Genomic DNA, 23,784 nt, shown 5'->3' with positions numbered 1-23,784 from the left:
GTGTATGCATATATGTATTTCATGGCACATTTGCACAACAATGGCTACATGGTGCCTATTTAAACTAACGTTCTAAAAATGTAACTATAAAGAATTTTTTAAAAAAGGACCCAAGGTAAACCCTCCCCAAAAAAGGTTTATGTGAAGTAATACAGAGTGACAGATACATGGTAAAAATGTTAAAATTCAGTAAAAGTAGAACAATTAGGAAATTTAAAATTGCATAATAAAATAATGACCTTTGATTTTGGGTTTTTCATCCCCAGGAAAATTATATTCACTTTGGTCAATTTCTGGGGGTTGATAAATTGTATGAGCTCACAACAAAAGTTACTAATTTTATAGCACAAATATTTTTGCATTGTCTCCAGATTCTCCTCTTCTTTCTTCCTGAATTTAGTAGTCAGCCCGATTTCTCTATTTATTACTTTCCACACATTAACCTTTTAAAGGTCACTAATACAGTACTTGCCATTCAGATTGGGTATCAGTTTATAACCATCTAAGTTCATATAGGTTTAATTCTGTGATCTCGAATTTCTGTTGCACTGTTCACTGTTTTATTACTGTTATATTCTATTCCACAACCAAACAAATAGTACAGCATGAATTAATGACGACCATATTCTGTGCAAGATTCTTTTCTACTATCGTTATTGCTATTATTTTATTATCATTATTATTACAAACATTTCTACCTTGAAAATCTGGTACAGTTAAAGATTCAAATAGAATTTTGCCTCGAATGATTGGAGATGGTTGGTCTGGATAACTTTTAATATTGTGGGATTTTATTTTATTTTATTTTAACGGCACATCAGCAGTGTTAGGCTATTTAGCGCCAAACAAAATGTTATATGTATAATCTTTTAAAAATTATTTAAAAAAATCTCATATTGACCAGCGATATACAAAACAAATATTTGAAATTAAAACGGTAAGATGGTAACGGTGCAAAATAAAGCTTCCCGATCAACGGGGGATGTAAATGTTGTATGTTAATGAAAAATGATGAAAAGGTATTAAAATGGGACAGTATATATATTGCATAAAACTGCACAAGGTGATAGTAAAAAAAGTTAGAGTTTAGAGTAAATATTCACTGCTTTCAGGAACTTTATAATACGAGTGATGTTTGTAGTATCAAAAAGTTTCATGTCATGTACATTGTAATACTGATCACGCATAAGTTGCAGGTCAAAACAGTCTATCATAAAGTGCTTAACAGTGAAAGGTTCATTGCAAGAAACGCACTCTAGTGGGTCTTCACTTTTAGTATGTGGGAGTGGGTGGTATAAGTATGACCAATTTGAATTCTTGCAATGACTACCTCCTCCCTATGCATGGTTCTGTAGGAAGAAGTCCATTCTCCTAGAGTTTGCTTGATTGCATGAAGCTTGTTATTTATTGCATCATTCCATGATGCCTGCCACTTCTGACGTAAGGACTTTCTGACACTAGGTGTAAAATCAGTATATGGTATTTTAAAATTAGATGGTTCTCGAGTAAGGGCCATTTTAGTATATTATATTGTGGGAGACACTCAGCTCTGTATTTTTGACGAGTATGTTTTTCAATAATAGATTCTCCAGTTTTCTGTTGTGTAGTGACTGATGTACTGATATTGAGTCAGAGAAGATGCTGCTGTTTAAAATACGTTTGTTTTCTATATGTTGAAGAGCAAGGTCTATTGCTCTGATTTTGGCTGAATATAGTGGGAAATGTCATTATAGTATTTTGATCAAAAGCATCTCCATTTGTGATCAATGAATCATTTCACCAGATCCTTGTTCAATGCTGATTGCACAAAGATACATGATAGACTGGTTGAAAAAGAGTAGAATTGTTGACTGTTATGTGTATTGCTTATGCTTTTGAATGATGGCTTTATTCTAGATACTTTACTTTTCAAGTCTAGTAAGATTAGCTCATTCAAACACAAGAAAAATGGCAAGTCCCATTTTTGGAACAACCATCCTTAGTACTGTTATCAATGCGAGTATTCATTTTTTTTATATACACATAAGATATGATTTCAAAATGCAATACATCTTCAATGCATGCTTGACTTTCACTCATTATAATATATAATTCATTTTTGTAAAAACATTAGCAATGATAGCACCGATATGCAATACATAGAAAAACCTGGCAAAAGCAAGAATAATGGAGAGAACAGGACTAGTGATAAATACATACATTTTATTCGTTTGAAGTATTGTTACTGCCAGTATAGAACCTGATAGGTACCCCAAAATGCATTTCTTTTGCATTTGAAATGTATTTAAAATGCATCATTTCATTTCAAATGTATTTCTTCTGCATTTGCAATTTAAGCGAAAATCACTTAATATCTCAGTGTTTACCACTTAGGTATTTCTCGAACACTTGCCTGTAAAATCAAATCTCATTACCACTGGCCTTTTATTATCTCATTTGTTATCACCGATTGATGTCTTTAGTATTTACATTTCACTTTGAATCTCAGTGTTTATCATATATTTTATTATTATTTATCAATCATGCATTTCTTTTGAGTTTTTATCATCTGAAGTTGTCTGAATGGACAGAATACCAAAGTTACGAAAGAACATTAACTTTTCTTTTACCTTCTCTGGTAAAACTGACAGGTGATTATTTAAATTTCATGTGTGTGTGTATTAAAATTTTTTTCTTGAAGTAAAGTTAACGAAAGTATAGAATAGGACACAAATTTTGGAATGAAATAGGTTTCTTCAATAATACCCAACAATTTATAATACCTTAGAAATATGACTGCTAAAAAGCAAATCCAGACCTTCCAAGTTAAACTGTAGCCAAAAAAAGCTACAAAATATTTGGTCACATTGGTGCAAGTCAGACAAGAGTTATCTACCCTTGGAGAGACCTTGATATTGACATCCCATCCATACTTAAGTTTCTACTGCAATGGAATGCACACTCTACAGTAGGATGTAACTGCAAGGAGGTAGCAATTAAAAGTATACTATATTCTGGTTTACCTCTATTTTTTTTGGATAGTACATACCATGGCACTTTTGACTACTGGTAGTTTGGTAGTTTACGTCAATGAAAGCTGTATTTGTCACAGATTACATTAATTGTGAATATTATAAATTAAATTATATCTATGAATCTTTATTTGCACATGTGACGTGTGTCATGCATGCCAGCATGGTTGGCCGAATGGGATATTTAGATCAAATCTGTCTTTTGGAAATATTTTCGAGAAACAAAGAAGAAACAAAATGTCATTTTTAAAATGTATTTATTAGCATATATTACTGTGTTAAGTACATGCATTCCTTTGTAGGACAAATAATCAGTTCCAGGAGAGCAGTTCTATTCTGCTTGAAATTTACGTAATTTCTCAAGTCCATTAAATATTTTCTCTTTTGAATCGGTGTGTTATATGTTTACTGTCAGACCCTTTCTGAAATCTTGCCTATGTATTTATATCCCACTTAAAGTCTTCTGGCTTATTATATCAATAATGCAGATAGTAAATTGTAGGCTTCAGTGTCAACACTTCCTATTTTTATCAAATCGCTCTTTAATGTCAGCACACTTATACAGGATGTCAAATATACTGTAAGCTTGTTCACCCTACTTTAGTTAAGTGTTTAGTTCACATGTATACCAATTAACATGCACACAGCAAATTTATCTACTATAAGGTACTGACAATTATATTTTCAAGGAGGGGGGTGACAAGGCTAGGTAGGCATGGGGCTATGAATTCTTTTGAGCTGAGATATTTTTTAAATATCAAAATATACAAAAAAATTCTTCATAAATAATATAATGGACATAATGTGATGTTGTTTGCTATAAATCATCAATATAATTTTTCTAGTATTTTAGAGTTGTCAATAAAAAAAAGTGACCACAGGCCCCTGCTTAAAATAAATTAAATTTCTGGCCCATACTCTAATCTCAGTATAACATGGAACATATTGTGGTATGTTTAGAAATACCATGGTATACTGTGGTACAAAATTGTTCATGGTACCCAGCTCTAGTTGATAGGGTGTAAACATATGATGACAGAGTAAGCATTCTGAAAGAAACATTTTACTACAAAACATTGGTTTCTTTTTCAAATACATTACCTGATCATAATAATTAGATAATAGGCAAGAGGTGGAAGGAGATGCAAGGCTGATCTTCAATATGATCTCGGAGGGAAAAGATAGAGAAAAGTTGTATCTGATCTCCATCCCACGGGTTGTATAACATCAGTTGGGGAATAGTTGTGATTGAAAGCAATGCTGGTGATGATTGTGTTAACCTCATGAGCAAAAACATGTATAAACTTCATTTGATCTTGGGTTAATTTTCTGCATACAGAATGAATAACCCATCTTATCCAGGATCATAGAGCCTAAACTGTTGACATATCAACCTTTCCATCTTTCAAAGGTGAAAATAGATGAGCTCTCTCTTTGCAATGGCATGGTGTGTTAGGTTGCTGTTGTTGTAGGGTTTAATATCACTTTTCAGCACAAGAAAGGCTATACATGGCAGCCAGTATAAATGGTGGAGGAATAACCATCGACCCACGAGAAGCTACTGGCAAGCTTTCTCACATACCCACATTGGCCGAACCGGAGACTCAAAACTACACAGACAGAGGTGAGATAGCAATGATCCTTAATGGTGAGCGTTTTAGACCACTCAGCTACTTGGGACCCTGGTGTGTTAGGTAACACTTCAAAACCCACATTGGTTCATGTACGTGGCCATTAAGATGAAGCATCCAATGTTGAAAGAAGTTTCACCACTAATGACTGGTTGCCCACGAGTCTGTTCTTCACAATGAAGGTAGGGGCCATCCTGAGTGAAATCAAACCATCCAAACAGACCTGTTGTCAGTTAAGTTAATGATCTAGACATGCATTTTGTTGCCTACTGTACCTAGGACACATAGGAAGCAAGTTATGTACAGGAAATAACCAATAATGCTCTAGACAGCAGTTCAAATGGTTCTGTATTCAATGTCAGAACCCATGACAGACTCCATTACATAGGTTCAAAGCCCATCATAATGGCTCAAAGTTTGCCTGAATGTCAGAGAGGTCATTGTTTTGTCCTATATACTCCCTTTCATGATGATGTAGTGCAGTGCAGAAATAGTGTAACAGTACCTGTTTTTCTGCAATAGATGCAAACTTCTCCCCCTCAGTAAGCTATAGGAAAAAGTTAGCTATCTGAGGTAATTATGTCATATGTGAAGTAATTTGTAATCATGCCTCTGTGAGAATACTCTCTATGCCTCAACCAGGAGGCAGAGGCCCTTTGCCTTTTTGTATGATACACCACATTGGAGTTGCTGAATAGAAGGAGCACACCTTTTCCATAAAACGTCTGCCGCTGCCAATGAAATACTTTCTCTTTGGCTCTCATCAAATAAACATGCGACACAGGAAGATGAGATTCCATCACATTGAGGAGATCCCATAGGTGAAGGAATTTTTGGGCTGAAATATGCTTCTTGAGCTGATACGTTATCATCAACTAGTATGACCATTTCTTCTAGTATTTAAATTTGAAAAAGTGTTAAGGGGGGAAGGGCTACTGTTTTCCACAGAACTTAATGATTGATGTTTCATGTCACATCAACATATGTAAGGTGACATCAAGGAGAGTAAAATGGAGTCAAGTGTCTTGCCCAGAGAGAAATCATGGTGGCCAATTGACCTTGCCTGGACAGAATTTGAACATGCAACCTTTCAGCTGCAGACCACTAAGCCATTTTAGCACCTCTTTCAAGTAAGAATAATTTTCTGCAGGTCTTTACAATCCTGGTTTGTGGCATCCATGAAATCCACTAAACGTGGCATCCAACAAAATTATAGTGAATTAAGAGCCTTTAATGTGCATGTGATTTGGATTTTTAACGTAGCTTTAACACTGTTGTGTGCAGTGTGAAACTTTCTAGTGATATCTAGCACTGGGGCATCAGGCTGGAGACATGTAGAATGATGTCCCACCCAGTCACATTATCATGACAACAGGCTGACCAGTCCTAACACTAACCTCTTAACACTGAACGCCAAGCGAGGCATATGTTAGTACCATTTTTATAAGTCTTTGGTATGACTCGGCTGGGGATTGAACCAACGACCTCCTGCATGAGGCAGACGCTCTAACCACTAGGCCACTGGAGTGGTCAAGGGTTTTTAAAGCTATTAGACTGTGCATCTACATCACATGAGAGACTAAGTTTCCCAAAGGTTTTCTAACATAGAAATCATGGGATTACTTTAAGCAGAAATTCACTTTCAATTATGAAGCACTTCTTTCATTACTTGTCGCAATATTGTGAAAAATACATGCATATGCTGATACAGAGACACACAAAGCCATTTATATTTTGCCCTCAACTTTATTTTTTAAATTACAAAGATGATGAAATCGAGATAAAGAAGATATTTGATTTGTTTTTTATCATGCAATGATGGGTAAATCTGGAGTTTAAGTCTGAAGCTGTACCTTTCATGTGCGTTCTGACCCTTTTTATTATTATGATGTTATAAAGAATGATTAATGTTGTTGTTGTTGTGTTTAACGCCATTTTTCAGCACACGATAGGCTATGCATGGCGGCCAGTATTAATGGTGGAGGAAGAACCTGGGAAGAACTACCGACCCATGAGAAGCTACTGGCAAGCTTTCTCACATACCCACACTGGCCGACTCCTAGACTCAAACCCACACAGACAGAAATGATTCATGTATGCAATAACAAATATTAAAGATTGGCTCCCCTAAGCTAACTTAAAATTTGGGCACCAGCCATCTACAGCTGCTGCCTCCTCCCTCACTCACCTCCAGCCTGATGAATGTTGCACTTTATGCATATACCTTGTTAATTAACAAAAAATCTGTAAACTCCAATGGAAAGTTTATTTTTAAAAATTATGTTTAAAAAATGACAAATATCTTTGTATTAAAATGTCTTAACCTGCAGGAGTCTGAAAGGAAAAAGCATTCTTCTTTTTAACTCCCAAGTGTTGAAACAATATCTGATATTCTTATGCAAGAGCAAGACTGGATGTTTGATTCATTTAGGACCTATCAGACATCATTAGAAAACCCCTTGTTATTATGGTATCATTCACGAGTAGTGATTTGAAGATGGTTGCCACGACAGTCACACTGGATACCAGATCAGCATCATTTTCATTGATAATCAACTAGACACCACAAGAAGTCTTTGGGTGAAAACCTCATGTTTATATGACTCACCATTTAAGAAGAGTAGTAAGAAGATTCTCAAGATGGTTGCTACGGTGGCCTTAAGACCATTTTCATTTAGGACAAAAAATTGGACATCATCAGATCTGATGTCTTTTGGTCAAAATCCCATGCTGATATGGCCATACATATAGGAGGAATAATAATAAAATAATTCAAGATGGTCACAATGGCAGCCATACATGAAGTCAGATTGGCACTATTTTGTATTGAGGACCAACTAGACACCACAAGAAGTCTTCTGGTGAAAACCCCAACTTAAAATGACTTTCCATTCAGAAGGGTTAAAATGGTTTCAAGATGACTGCTGTGATGGCCATACTGGTTGTCAGATCATGGTTTCAAGATGTCTGTTTTGATGGCCATACTGGTTGTCAGATCAGCACCATTTTTATATAGGACCAATGAAACATCACAAGAAGTCATTTAGTCAAAACATCATTTTGATACGACCTTCCATACAGGAGGAATAGTGATAACAAGATTTCTAAAATGGTCACAGTGGTGGCCATACTGGATGTCCAAGTGGCACAATTTTCTTTTAAAACCAACAAACCTTGGGATAAATGTGTGCTCATTGCAATTCTCAAAGTTGTTAAAGAGGAAAAGCAGTAACTTATGCTCACTGATGGATGCACAATGGACAAGAGGCCATCCCATAATCTCTTGTTATGTATGAACAGTAGAACTATAAATCCCCTATGATTTAAAAATGTTGAGGGGTAGGTTAAAATGACATGTTTAGCAAAACCAAGGATAAAAAAAAACCATTGAAAGAAGACATCACCAGTAACTGACCCATATCTTTTGTATTATCTTTATTCAAAAGGCAGTGATACTTAACTTTGGTTAGTTGCCCAAATTCATATATAGAGAAAAATGTTTGATGAAAAGGCATTTTTTTCTCCAGTGTGTAAGGAAATTTTGTAGAAACTGAAATGAAAGGGAGATAACCCATATCCATCAATGAACATTATAAATTTTCCTTGTGCAAATAAGACTAAAATTCTCTGCATAAACACATTACACTCAGTGTAAAGCTTGTCACATATTAGATAAATAAACAAGTATCAGGTATATTCTTTGTGTTTTATAAATACCAAACTATGCCAATGTAAAATAAATACTAACTGAAATTTAACTGTAATGTATTATTTTTGACATGAAATCTATAAATCTTATCAGCATTATATACAAACAAAAACAGTAACTGAAAAATTACACCACAATCCATATGCTATAATCCACAAAACTTTCATTTGATAAAAATTTTGTTAATCAAATTCACCAAAAATATGAATTTAATATATCTATACAATGTGTCCAGTTTTAATATCCAAAACATGAAAATGTTAGGTTTCAACTGGGTTACAGATATATTCTTCTTACACACAAGCCAAGGGCAAATGACTTATTGCAGAAGTTTTTACTCCATCTAATTGCCTACTTGCCCTCACAAGTTTGTATGTATCTCAAAAACCAACAAGTCCTTTTGTAGCTTAAAAAAAGTGGTGACCATGTCAGATTTAGACAAATCTCAGGGAATGGACTATTTTGCTTCTGGAGTACTGCACAAGTATCTTAAATTCATGAACATTTAATAAAATTAGTGTGATCTACAGTACATTACTTTTGAAACAACCTACTGGTTTCCAATTCAATAATGTGATCTTTTATGTATTAACACCAGAATGATTAAATTAGTATCGTTGGATATTTTTAAAATATAAGTCCACAAAAGGAAAGAAAATACAAAATACTATAATAAGACTAATTTCATAAGAATTTATTAATAACAAGACTGTTCATTCATAGGTTTGGTCTGACAATTATGTAAAATTTCAAATGCTAATTAAGTCAGTTCAAAGAGCTTTGGACTAATTTGACAGCGTTTCCACTAGGGTTGCACTAATATTGTTATCTTGGTACCAGTAAGGATAGAAATAATTGGTACAATACCAAATTTTACTGGTACAAATGTAATCAACCGATCTCATCAATGCATGGCTTATCACTGCCATAGAGTGGAGAAAATTATGTTGTAAACAATACCTTAGAGTAAGAAAATGAAATCAATGAGTTTCTGACCTTTACAGGAGCTGCTTTTATAACAGACAGTGTCACATAATAGCACCATGACACTATAGTTTATTCCACACCGCATCACAAATTTTATCCTATCTCAGTAAATTATCAGTCAGCATCATAAAATGAAGTTAAAAGTATCTAATTTGTTTCACACAAGGTATTTAAAATGAATTAGGTACTTTTAGCTATATTTAATGACACCGACATGAAAACTTACAGAGTTCCAGAGAGGATAAAATTTGCGTTGGTGTGTGGAACAAAGTACAGTGTAATCTTATTGCATCATCATCAGTCTCAGTCATCAACTTACTCTACACACAATTACCACCTTTGGTTGGAGTCCACTTACAAATTAAATAGCAAAAGTGTTTCCATGCACCACATAAAATGTTTAGTGGCTTCGTGTGAGTGAAAGCTTTCCACTTCAGCATTGCTGAATCACAAGACTCGCAGAGACCGGCAACACCCAAACCAAGCCAGCCCCCAGCAAACATGTAGTTATCAATTTGTTTTTAACAGTAGTACAAGTTAAAAAAAAAATCCAAATCCAAAAAATATTTCAATATTCAGTCATTTTTTCATAACTCAGAGAACATCAGTGACTGTTTGCATGACTGCAAATGATTTAGTGTTGATGCTGATGTATGGAAATGAAAGGTTTAATTGCCAGTTGAAATTGAAACTCCTTGTTTCTTAATTTCTTTGCTGTAGGTTTTGATTTCTCCCTGCCCAAATTTGAAATATGTGCCACAAAAGGCAAAAATGCCTTTGATGATTATTCCTTTGAAATTGGAACGTTACGTTGGTCTTCATCTGCAAGACTTTTACCGGGAACTTGTGTAGATTTATCATTAGTACTTTTTTTTAAAAATATGAACTTATCAATTGCTTTGCCACGACTGCAGATTCTTCAACACAAACAGAATGAAGCAGAAAGTGGCTGATGGATTAATGTCTATCAAACGTAAAGAGGAATGTTTTAATTTGTCTTATTTCATCTTGAATCAAATATGGAACCTTTGCAATTTCCATCAAATAGATAAGCCTTGCAGATAAATGAGGATCCATGATATTGTGGGTGTAACAAATGGATACGTCAGAGTGACCTATTTTCTATGTGGTGTGATTACTCTCCTTTACATGCAACCACATTGTAATTCATGCACTAATATAATGTCATACTGACCTAGCGTTTCATTAAGATGGATGCACATGCCAAATTTTGCAGGTGCAGGTGAAGTTGTAAGGTCTAAGATAGTAGGGGTGTAATGAACAGCTATTTGAAAATATTAAAGCCACTCAAGCATAAAACTTGGGCCAAAACGACACAATTTTAGCGTGATTGAATTATTCCATCCAGATCTATATACATACCAATTTTTATGACTGTAGTGCAATTGGATCCAAGATATTGAGAGTGTAACAAATGAACAGTTGAAAATACCAAAATCACTCAGGCAAACTAGGTCAAAATGACCTAGCTTTTGTATGGCTGAGTAAGGTTTGAAAAGGTCAACCTATACACCAAATTTCATTAGTGTAGGTAAAGAAAACAAAAAAAAAAAGAGTTCAAAATATTGAGTGTGTAATAAATTAACAGCTGAAGATACACTATCACAGTTACCTAGTTCTGATTTTGGTGAGGTACTCACTGAAGTGCATCAAATAGAGGTAAAACCCATCATAACATGATTCATTATAATGTAATTCCGCTTATAACACGATGGCAACATGGCTCCCATTTTTTCATTTAAGGTGGCCTCTCTTTTTAACAGCCAAAATACATGCTCTTGGAAAAGCTGATTATTTGAATCCCAGCACTGCATTTGATGTTGCCTTAACTTCCAAAGTTTTCTAAAACATTATGCTATATATGATCAAAAGTTAGTTAAAACTGATGACATTAAAATTTCAATGCATATTTTCTATGAGGAAGTTTTCAAAAATTTGTCAACGTGATTCCACTTATATCACAGTGTTATTCTTTGGACCCCGAGCATCGCATTCTAATGGGTTTGACCTGTACTAGTTTTGATAAGCAAAGATGAAAAATGGTCCGCGATAGCGAAATAAAAATGAAAAATTTAGATGGTAACAAATAAAACAAATACATGAACAAATTTGCAAAACAGTATATCCACTCTCAGCATCACTGGTAAGGGAGATAACAATAACTTCTGGAATGCAATCAAACGTAAAGTAACATGCTTCTACGACCTTTTTTTGCATATAATTAAAAAAAGGATGACCTTACTGTGCACATAATTCAAGAAAAAGCAGTAACAGGTTGCTATTTTTCTTTGCATCAGCATTTGTGCAAATATTTTAACCTGCGTATGTGTAAGCATCAACTCTGCAATTCAACTGGAAACTTATTCTGCGAGAACTGCATTCTGGCTTCAAGTAAAAATATGTACATGCAAAAACAAAATTCAAAATGCCATAAAAGTACATCACTCTCACCAAATTTGGTTTCCAACATACAATATGCAAAGAGACATAATTAAAACAATGGATGTGTACCGATGTAGTAACGACAATGTTATAAAACCTTATGTTTTTATTTAAAAGAAATGATGTGCCCCAAGGTGGTAATAGCAATGTAATAAAACCTGAATATGTGTTAAAGCATTGGAATCAGATCATTTACAACGTACAAGAATAATTTAGGAACATGAAACACTACCACATATTCTCTGTGTCATAATTCAATAGACGCTAAAAAAATACCCCACCCACCAAGTTTAAACAAATTCTTGACATAACTGCTCTGTAAAAGAATCCAGCACCTGTGACCATAATTTGCCCACCCCCATGATTATATAGAGGAGATTAAATTAAATTAAGGAAACGTAAAAACTCATCCTTTTAAATGAACAAGATACTGGTGGTTGCCAGGACTTGTTATTATGGTGATGCATCACTCTTCAGGATGATTGCTGTTTTAACCCAAAGTTCAGTTTTATCAGTGATATTTACATATATTTTGTGAGAAAACATTTTCTGCAGAAGCAATTATCTTGGCTTATTTTCCAGCCAGACAAAGCATAGTCAGGAATAATGAACTCTGGGGATATAATGATACACAAGTTTTGAAATTCTGGTCTTACATCAATGGTTAGTCCCGGCAATATGGGTTATATCAAAGAAAAAATTGACAGAAATCATATTTATGATACAGCTAGAATCTTAATTTTTTTATACAAATCTCGTAAAACTCTCACATCAAGGACACTTATTGGTAGATATTACAGTTCGTCACGTGGTACCAATGTATATCGGTTGTGAGAGGGAGCCAATTTGACAAAGCTAGACTCTGGTGGTGATGTGGGCTCATCTGGTTTGTTAATTGGGTCATGTGGTATGTGTTTTTCCTCTTCATTATTCTGATCAGCCTGAAATTAAACAAAACAGTACTTAAATAGAGTATAACCTTTTCTGCAGTCTGAGGAGGCAAAACACAACAACCTCTTCTAAAGACTGATGCGGTAATACAGTACAACCTCTGTTACAGTCTGATGAGGTAATTTGGCTGTTGAACATGGGTAAAATGCATAAGGAAAATAACACGAAGGTGAGAACACATGGCCTGGTTAGAAGAAGCAGCCATTAGAGGTGTGTGAAGGAAATGGTAATGGAAAGTAGGTAAATGAGTCTCATTAATTTACAGCCATTTATTAAACCACAGTATTCCCTCAGAATAATGATTCTGTAGCCATAAAATATACTGCCTTACAGTGAGACTGCTTTACAATGCAGTATATTATACATACCATACTTTTACATATTACATACTAAAATGGCATCCAAGACCAGACCCATCTTATAACAGGAACCATGTTATAATGAAGAGTCTCATAGTGAGTAGGAGGCATATATTATGCTGCCTTATAGTGAGACTGCCTTATAATGAGGTATATCATACAAACCATTTTACTATTACATACTAAAATGGGATGCAAGACTACTACCCCCAACTCACTGTACAACAGAAACCATGTTATAATTACGAGTTTTATAGTGAGCTGGAGGCATAGAATATGCTGCCTTATACTGAGACTTCTTACTATGAGGTATATTATATATACCATTTTACTATTACCATTATTACTGATGAGTCTTATAGTAATTTTGGAGCACCGTATTACTTTAACAAGACTATGATTTGTGGAATTCTAGGTCACTGAAGCAATACTGTAAATTCCTGGATGTAATCAGAATCTTTTTTCGGTGCCAAATTCACATTTATAAAAACCTTTTACTTCAGCAAGAAAAGATGTACATAAAATCAGAGCAAAAATATGAACATTAATCTAAAAAACTTAAGACTGAGCTTAATCTAAGTTAACACCAAGTCTAACTGTTGGTATGGATGGTTGTCTAATTGTTGGCATGGATGAGAGTCTAATTGTTGGTATGGATGGGATTCTACTGGTAATTGTTGGCATGGATGGGAGTCTAATTGTTGGTATGGATGGGAGTCTAACTGTTGGTATGGATGGGAGTCTAATTGTTGGTATGGATGGGCACAGAAACATCAAACTTAAGGAATGTTGTTGTTGTTGTAGGGTTTAACGCCATTTTTCAGCACACGATAGGCTATACATGGCGGCCAGTATTATTGGTGGAGGAAGAACCCGGGAAAACCCTGGAAAGAACCACCGACCCACGAGAAGCTACTGGCAAGCTTTCTCACATACCCACTTTAGCCGAATCCGAGACTCGAACCCACGCAGACGGTGGTGAGATGGCAGTGATCCGCAACGGAGAGCGCTTTAGACCACTCGGCCACTCGGGGCCCCACTTAAGAAATGGATGGATGTACAGGTTATCTAATTTACGTATGGATGGGCACAGAAACATCAAACTTAAGGAATGGATGGATGTACAGACTTCTAATTTAGGGATGGATGAGCACACAAACATCACATTTAGGGATGGATGGATGTACAGGCATCTAACTTAGGGTATGGATGGGCACACAAACATCAAACATAAGGAATGGATGGATGTACAGACTTCTAATTTAGGGATGGATGGGCAAACAAAAATCAAATTTACGGCATGGATGGATGTACAGGGACCTAATTTAGGGTATGGATGGATGTACAGACTTCTAATTTAGGGATGAATGGGCATACAAACGTCAAATTTATGCACATCCGACCTTTGGCTGTAAACAGCTGCTGTATACATGGATATGATGATGAAAACAGTAATATGTATTAGAACAGAATTTTGGGTGTACAGTCAAGGTATATGTATGTTTGTGTTCCTATATATATTCATACTTTAAAATTTTTAAAAATATTAAAGTAATGTTTTTTCTTGAAGGATGCTTTAGAATGTAAACAAAATGCACAAACCCAAATGGCACCCATTATATTTAAGGCTTGTGAGATTATGTTTTCAATCAGTCAGTGAATTAACATTGATAGCCAAAAACATGATGCTTATTGCTAATGTTAAAGCTGTAATGTATAGCACATGGTAATCTGGGTCACACATCAGACAAGTTTTGTAATATAAATGTTCTATCATGTCCGAAAAATAATCTAAGATAAAAAAACGTACAATATTAAAACACCACTATTTTCACAAAAAAATTAACAAAATATAAAATAAAAATTTGCTTGCAGACACCTTACACTTTTGCTCACTGATATTTTGTTCCAAGTTGACACCTACAAAAAAAGTGGTTCCTGCATTGCATGTAACATGTTCCAAGTGTTCGATAGTTGAGAATGGAGCTAGAATGTACACCACTGTCAAGATCATCTCTCTCAAATGCAGCCTATTATGCACAATATGTGTATCTGAATATCCAGGTAAAGCAATACTACCTCCAACAATGTCACTGTGACCTAGGTTTCATGCTTTTCCTAGGTAGGTTTGACTTGAGTTGAATAAATAATGCACAACGTGATAAACAGTAACACGTAAAAGCAGATTATTTTTTTTCTTTTTCTTTTACAAAAAAAAATTCCTACTCCAAAGAACATTTCACAAAGACACAACCATTTTTTAATACTGGATCTCCAATGAAAATTCCTGTGTGATGTCACACAGTCTACTCAGGTATGGTAAGCCAGAGTAGCTGACATGCCATAAACATGGATTTCAATGAAGCTGTTTACAACATTTCCACTGAAAAGTATTTCAATTCCACTATGGACATTCACCAAAGATATGGTATAGGATATGGCAGAAAAAAAGATGCATTCCAGTTGTTGGATATTTGTATGAAGGGATGATTACTGGATGAATCTAGACTATAACAGTGTTGGATATTTGTGTGAAGGGATGATTACTGGATGAATCTAGACTATAACAGTGTTGGATATTTGTGTGAAGGGATGATTACTGGATGAATCTAGACTATAACAGTGTTGGATATTTGTGTGAAGGGATGATTACTGGATGAATCTAGACTATAACAGTGTTGCAGATATTTGCAATATTTGATTTGGAAGATGACTGTCAGTGGGTGACCAGCAATTGACAAAATCCTTTTCATAAAATAAGTGAGTTTATTTACTCCCATAGGTTGAAAACAATGCTTGTAATGTAGGTGGGGTGCAATGTGTTCATGTTTTAGTTTGAAGCTGACATTTGGAGAATTCTATAAACTGGTCATTTTTCAACTTATGTAACCAGGAATGGTTTTGATAGTCAACAGTTTTTTCCTTATGTTTTGCTACAGACTGGAGAGATCACTGCCATACTGTTGACAGAGCAAGCCTGGAAGATAAAAATGATCCAGAATGCAGAGCAAAAACAATTCCCATTGTCGCAGCAAATCAGTAATGAGAATATTGTGCAAGAATATCATGGGCCTATTTGGACCAATCAGATTCACAGAATGTGATATGATAATGTACTAGCATATCATAAATATTAAACTGCCAGCACTATGCAAAGTGTCCCTACTATCTGACAATAGTAAATACACTTCAAACAAATAACTGCTAAATAAAGAATCATTTCGGCTTTCTGGAAGCTGATTTCAATCATGCTTACACAAAGAGACACTCATCATTTTCAGATATAATCCACTTTACATTAATTGGTTTAAGGGTAGAAGTTTTCAGGCCAATCAAGACCTTACATGACCATACATCTCTGTTCATTGTTCTTTCATTCAATAAACTAAGCACTCATCTGGGCCAAATATCACTAATGAAAGTGCGATTTGAATTCCTCCTTGCAGAATTTACTGACAGATATATCTGGGATTTGCAACTTATCTTTGCTCGAGACCAGCACAAACACTGGGATTCCAAACCTTTTCCTGTAAATGAGATCATATCCTCTCCCCATGATGCGCCTTAAAAACATCAAGGAGAGCTACCAACTTCTATTCAAACAGACTAAGGAGCATTAAGTCATTCAAATGGTATCAAAATCCAAACATAAAACTCTTTTATGCAGGACCACAATGGTTATGTAAAAGATTTGACTTACGTTTCCTGTTCTTTATTGACTGTGTCAGCAACATTGAGATAATTGAGAGAGTGAAACCAATTCAGACAGAACTCACAAGACATGGAAAAGATGAAAGGTTTGTTTGGAAAAAGCTTGGTTTGCTGTCATTGGCTGTGTTTAAGCACATAATCCCTAACTGCCAAGAGCTTTATGTTTTGAAAGCGTTCTTCAGAAATCAGACAAAACCCAACTGCAATATTAATAAAGCAGCAGTGGAATTAAGCTTCTTTGCCTTTACATGCATGCAAAATGATGTCAGTAGATTCTCTGATTCTGGTATCTGCATTTACGCAAGTGTTTTCAAAAGTTATCAGGAGCGAGACAGTGCTTTATGTAATCAGAAAATAGTTACATGATACATGCAGCCAGTTTATTAGTAAAGCATTTAAGAAAATCTGGGATTCAGAAAATGGAAGCTGCTGCATGGACATTAACAACATATACTGCTCTGAAGTAGGGGTCTGTTTTTTGTTTTTAAATTTCCAGCTCTAAAACCATCTAGCTCTGATTTATAGCAAAATAAAACCACATTACAACAATGATATTATTTAAAGAAAAAGAAATATACCCTGAGATAAAAGGAAATCAGGTATCTCAGCAGTTCCCACTTCCAAAAACCAATGGTTAATACCTTATCATAGATGAATTTGCTGTGTGTGTGTTAAATGTTGTATTAAGTTGTCATCTAACAACTAACTAAAGTGCAATGATTAAGCTTACACTATAGCTGACACCCTGTAAAGTTCATTGTGCTAAGATTTGAGAGCTTGTTGTTACAAATAGGAAGTATATACAGTGAAACAAACAATCTACAAGCTACACTGTTGATACAATTAGGAAGTATTTACAGTGAAACATACAATCTACTAGCTACACTGTTGGTACAAACAGGAAGTATTTACAGTGAAAAATAATATATTAGCTACACTGTTGATACAAATAGGAAGTATTTACAGTGAAACATACAATCTACTAGCTACACTGTTGATACAGTTGTCAGGGAAACTCTGAGTGGGATGCCAACAACCAGACAAGATGAGAGGGCCAGTAAACATAAAACACACTGATTTACAAATGAGAAAATATTTAGTGGTGAAGAGAAATTAGGTAAAATTCCTGCTTTTACAAAAAACTTTGCATTGAATGATGAACTCTTGGAAGACTATGTTCTAAATGTATTCAAGTACATAGTATTCTAACCTACAACGAGAGACCACCTGCAATGAGAATCCACTTTTTGTTTGCAGAAGGGATGGTCTCTCAAGATATGCTCATCTGTATAACTGTAAATTACACTGGTATACAACAAAGATTCAGAAGATTATAACTTTAAAAAAGAGCATAACATGGGACCTTAACATTGCTGATGCTGAAAATGATATTGTCAGCGGAAAAGTCAGACATATGGAACAGCAAATACATCTTGTCTCCTAGTATTGATAAACGATTTTGTTTTCGTAATATGGAGAGTAAAGAGAATGGGGTCTTCCCATATTTGAAGCTGCAAAAAACTATTAATTAAATTTTGTCCTGGAAAAAAAATACTCTAAAATCAGTGTCTGATTAGTGATTCTGGATGTTTATTTTATTAAGACTGATAAACAGTGTGACATCCAAAATTAGTGACAGAAACCAACCTTTAGCTGAAAGATAATCTAATAAACCATCACCACTTAACGAGTTAGTAACTCAGTACCACCACCTCTAAAGTTAGTAAAATGATCCAACCTCTGCCTCACAATCTTCCCCTACAATTCATCTTTAAGGATAGTATAGCGATTTCCAGATGGTTTAAGTTTCTGGAAAGCAGACTCAGGAGGAGATGTTGGATCCTTGGGCTTTTCACTTGGATCATGTGGAAGGTGTTCCTCAGTAGATGAAGATGGCTGCTGTTCTGTCCCAGAATTAGTAATCGATGGTGCCTGGTCTGAAGATGCTGGAGCATCTGGTTTTTGTTCTGTCCCAGTGTTAGTATCTGACAGTGCCTTGTCTGAAGATGCCGGACCATCTGGCTTTTGTTCTGTCCCAGTGTTAGTATCTGAAAATGCCTTGTCCGAGGATGCCTGAGTATCAGGCTGTTGTGCTGGTTCACTTGGAATGGACTGAAATCAAATCCATGATCTAGCTAGTTAGTAGTAATGAAGTGAACACTTCCTAAAACAATTTATGAAAAAAAAGAAGAAAAAACTAAAGCCTGTAGTAATGGGTGCTCTCTGCAAATTACTAGAGTTCAGAGAAACAAATATGCATTCAGGAGTCATAACTCCTTTAAATGATGTTGTGAAATGATGGGAATCCAGCTCTTTTAACATAAGCAAATTAGGAGGACAGGCAATCAGGGGAGATAACTTTAAAATTATGTCATGGAATGCTGGGAATCCAACTCATTTAACATCAGCAAATTAGGAGAACAGGCAATCAGGGGAGATAACTTTAAATTTATGCCATGGAATGCTGGGAATCCAACTCATTTAACATCTGCAAATTTGGAGAACATGCAATCATGAGGTCTTAATTGTTCTAACTGTGGAACACTTGAAATTAAACTCATCTTAAGTCTCATCAACAAAAAGATGCATGCCAACTTTGGATGAAATCCAACTAAGCTCAGCAAAGAGGTGCTGCAAAACCAAAGACACATGTAAGTGTAAGAGTCATTTTTTTTATATCATATTGCCTCAAAATATGTGGACTGGTTCTAAGCCTTTGCTAGTTACAAGCATTATCATATGTGAAGATATTAAGCTTGTTGTCAAGGGCTATAACTCCACACAAACTGGAACTGTTGAGACAAAAAATCAATTATAGGCAGATCTAGGTCTTGAGACAATGTTCATCAAAAAGCTGCATTTGCCAAATAGTAAAAGGGCAATAACTGTCAAAACTGGACCTTAAAGATGAAACCTTTAAATGGCACATGTATCTACATGTAAAAGACAATTTGAAAATGGTATGTGTAATAGTTGCAGAGCAGCACTGGTTGCTAGAATTGTGAACAGACTGACTGACAGATTGATGGACAGAAGAACAAATGGGATAGGTGAAAAAGCTGCCACATCTCAATGCAGAAATGAGGTAACAAACACAGACCAGAAAAAAACAACAACCATTAGACCTAGTTAGAAGAGGCAAGAAATGATCCCAAACATGGCCGTTATGGGAATAATCTATGTTATACCCAGACTGGAACACACTCAATTAAGACCCTCATGCAAAGAGGGATGTACACAGTTACACAATAAATACACATAAGCAGAGTATAAGAAAAAGGCTAATGAAGCAAAATTTGTAGTACGATACACTGACTCAGCATTGTGGTACAATACACTGGCTGAACATTGTCAAACCAAAATTCAATTTGACAATATAAGTATAACTGCAAGATATTAAAAATATAATGCAGATGCTAATTCTGTTTTACAAAGAATCTGGATATATCTCTTATCCCCTTCCCACAATCTCATCTTTCAATGGAATAAATAAAACATACTGCACTTTTGGGTGCAAAATCAACAGCAGACTATTTGATTTTTAATATTTATAAAAGGCATCACTGCATTATGTACATTGTCAGTGGAGATGATAATGCTGGGGTTTAAAAAGTCTCTAAATATCCACTTGCCTATAGCTGACTCACTCCAAATAAATTCTGAATTGAGAAGCTTTTATAGAAATGTAAAACATGATAACATTAATGACCCAATTTCAATCATGTGAAAGATTTGTTTGGAAACTTATTCCATGTTGTTAAGTAATAGCAATGTGCTTGTTTGAGCTTGATCAAAACAAATGGAAAACAAACTTCCTGAAGAAAGAATGGACTCTCAATGATCCAAGTTGATAGTATTCAACAAAACATCCTTTTCATTTTCAAAAAAAGCACTGATTGACCCTGAATCAGCACTAATCTGATCAGGCAATTGCAAACATTTCGAGAGAAACAAATGGATTTTCAGAGACGAGAAAAAGTCCTCTGATTACAGTACTCATTATTTAAAACAGAGACTCAAAAGGCATCCAATTTCAGGAACTCTGGTACAGTAGAGTCAAGTGACAGCTCACTTTTCCATGTCTTGTCACTCTTAATTTTCATACCAAAATGCTTAAAAGATTGTCAATGGGCTATACTTTGTATACGGCCAAACAAATACTATCAGGTATCTGACTTTCCTGAGATTCTGCTCATATAAACTCCATCCTCCATATCCCTGAAAATCTAAATCCCCAACTTAGTAAATCTATTTATTACTGAATTTTTGAGACAAAATCATTGTTCCGAATTTCTCCACACAATAAATCTTTACCTGTGCCATATCCACTCATTGTAATTCTGTCCATGGATTATAATTTTATAGTCAGACTGCCTGATTTAAACAAAAACAAAAAACTTAATTATATGTATCTATTTATATAATAAAATGGGATGAGTGACATTGTAATAAGACATTACAATGAAGGGTACTGAATTAAGGGAGTGTTGTACTCAGTACTATGATCAATGAAGGGTACTGAATTAAGGGAGTGTTGTAATCAGTACTATGATGAATATGTTTAAAACACATTTCAAAGTTTTGTCTCTAAAATTTACATGTTCCTCTCTTTCAACAAGATTACCATTTATTAATACAGGCTGTACATGGATAGATCCCATAAATAATATGGAAACAAATGCATTGCTAGACTGGGACTCCAGATATGCCAACCACTGAGTATGCTTATAGGGAATGATAGTGTCAAATTTATGGAATATAGTTAGCCCCTCCAAAAGAGATGTTGTTATTGTGGGTTTAATGCCATTTATCAGCTCATGATAGGCTATACATGGCAGCCAGTATACATGATTCCCATGCTTTTCAAAATATAAATTTCCAGGTCCTTTCCAGGATGAAATTAATTTTTTCAAGGTTAACATATGATCATTACTGAAGGGAATTAAAGAACATTTTGGATTAAAAAACATGCATTTTCCAAATCTGAAGATGTTTCTCTTTCAAGACTCTCCAAAACATATATGTTAGAAATGACGATCATGTACAAAACCACAAAATGAGTCACACAAAACAAATTTGAGTATATTCCCATAAATTGGCATTTAAGGCCATTTCGATATACAGAATACAAATTCTAACTTTACTTTGCTGACCTGCATTATGTTGCTACATGGAAACAACATAATGAGCATACATTATTTTGTTTCCTTTCAAACCTTTAATTCCAAAGAATTCGAGAGCAATATGTGTTGATGTTATACAAAGTAAACATTTCCTATCAAAGTATGAAAAAAAACCCCAATACATGCAAAGTTTTAGAATCTTATCTTATTACTAAAAAAGTTTAACCCTGAAATTATGTGTGCCAATAAAATCTCAAACAAGATTTTTCAGCCAACTTAAACTTCTTAAGACAATTTGGTTAAAAGTTCCATCATTTAAAGACATTTACAAAAGGGTCGACTTAAATTTTGACAAAAGATCTTCAAAATTATATACTGTTGTATAAACAAGGACTGAATTTTCTGTAAAATCAACTTATCTTCTTGTAGTTCAATAAACCAGTCCCCAAACCTGTACTGACACATGGTCTCTTATCGTTTCTTAATATATAATAAAAGGGATGACAATTTCCCATTTTTACTGTGTTCCATTTAAGATCTGAAACTAATGCTTCAAGCTACATGCCACTGTGTAATAGTTTCGCACCAAAGTTGAGCTCACAGATTTGAAATTTTTCTAATGCAGGTTTCTGCCAAGTATTCCAACCCCATTTTTCACATTTGGACATTTTGGATGGAGTGTGGGTTCAGAGCAATTTCATATCAAATTTGGAATCTGCTGCCAACATAAGATAGCTTACCAGTGGGCCTAGCAAATTTAAACTATGGTTATATCGACTTATACCTGCATGAAATCGATAGGAAAATTATTTATTTCCTCAAAAATGGCAAGTATTATAATCGCTATGTCTTTAATCTCAGCATATATGAAACCTGACCCGGTACTCGCCATTTGTGTTAATAGTCATATTACTTCACAAATCTCAAACAACGACATCAGAAGTCCAATAGGCATGTGATATCATCAACAAACTCCTTTTTAATGTTGTATAAAATTTCAATTATATTAAATGAAAGTCTGATACCTTTTGTAAAAACCAGAAAGAACATATAATTCACAACATATTTATTTCGAGAACAACTACAAGAAACTGGGCCAGTCAGATTCATCAAGCAGAGTAGTCTGGTTACCTGCTTCGTATGCTCCATAAGTAAGAGAGCACATGTCAACGTGGTAAGCATGTGATACAACAAAACTCCGAAGTTGGTCTCAGAATAAATAGAGAATTTTCTGCTCTTTTGTTTTTGTATTTTTATTACAACTAGTATACGGCTTTCATTTAATATTTTTTCTACAATGTTTAAAAAAGATGATTGTGAGATTCTGTGTGCTCATGCGACATGATATCGAAATCGCTAGTACCAGTTAAAATTTCATCAACGCAATAGTTTCATCGTCTTTCAGCAGATTAAAGACATAACGATTTTAATACTCTAGCAATTTCTGCGAAAATAATTTTCACATCGATTTCTCGCAGGTATAACTAGATTTAACAACGTTTAAGTTTGCTAGCCCATCCGCTAAGGGGATATGCTTTAATGCCACCATGTTGGCCGCTTGTGATGCTAGACTGGTTTTCGTACCTTCCATAATTAAAAAAAATAAAATACAGGTATCAAGCTGTCTGTGAAACAAAAAGTCTACTAGATAAATCTAATGCAATGAGCATTTGGATTGTCTCAACAAATATATTTATAGCAAGCATCCAAACGATCCATACGGCAACCTCCTAATACTCTGGTTAGAAATCGATAAATTGAACTCACGATTAGTTCAGTTACAACTCAATTACATAATTGTTTCGTGCGTCACGTTGTGGAGGAAAACTCCTGGGTTCA

General features: G+C 34.8%; 1 protein-coding gene across 2 annotated transcripts in view; it reads right to left on the bottom strand.

The window, feature by feature from the left end:
- Positions 1-3,251: 3,251 nt before the first annotated feature.
- Positions 3,252-23,784, bottom strand: part of LOC149790140 (endoplasmic reticulum resident protein 44-like) — a 52,735-nt gene continuing 32,202 nt past the window's right edge. The window contains exons 13-14 of one of the 2 annotated variants that reach the window (XM_089972121.1): positions 18,561-18,934; positions 12,532-12,742 (exon numbers count right to left, since the gene is read on the bottom strand). In XM_089972121.1, coding sequence (XP_089828247.1) covers positions 18,581-18,934 — 354 coding nt within the window. In that variant the 3' untranslated portion in view covers positions 12,532-12,742; positions 18,561-18,580. Of the gene's footprint in view, positions 12,743-18,560; positions 18,935-23,784 lie in introns of both variants that reach the window. The other variant, XM_089972122.1, reaches the window with a different exon arrangement.

Source organism: Sinohyriopsis cumingii, chromosome 10 (genome assembly GCF_028554795.1).
Source record: "Sinohyriopsis cumingii isolate HCF-2022 chromosome 10, ASM2855479v2, whole genome shotgun sequence".
In the NCBI taxonomy this organism is placed as follows: Eukaryota; Metazoa; Mollusca; class Bivalvia; order Unionida; family Unionidae; genus Sinohyriopsis; species Sinohyriopsis cumingii.
The sequence above is the reverse complement of the archived record's forward strand: the minus strand, read 5'-3'. Positions and strand labels throughout refer to the sequence as shown.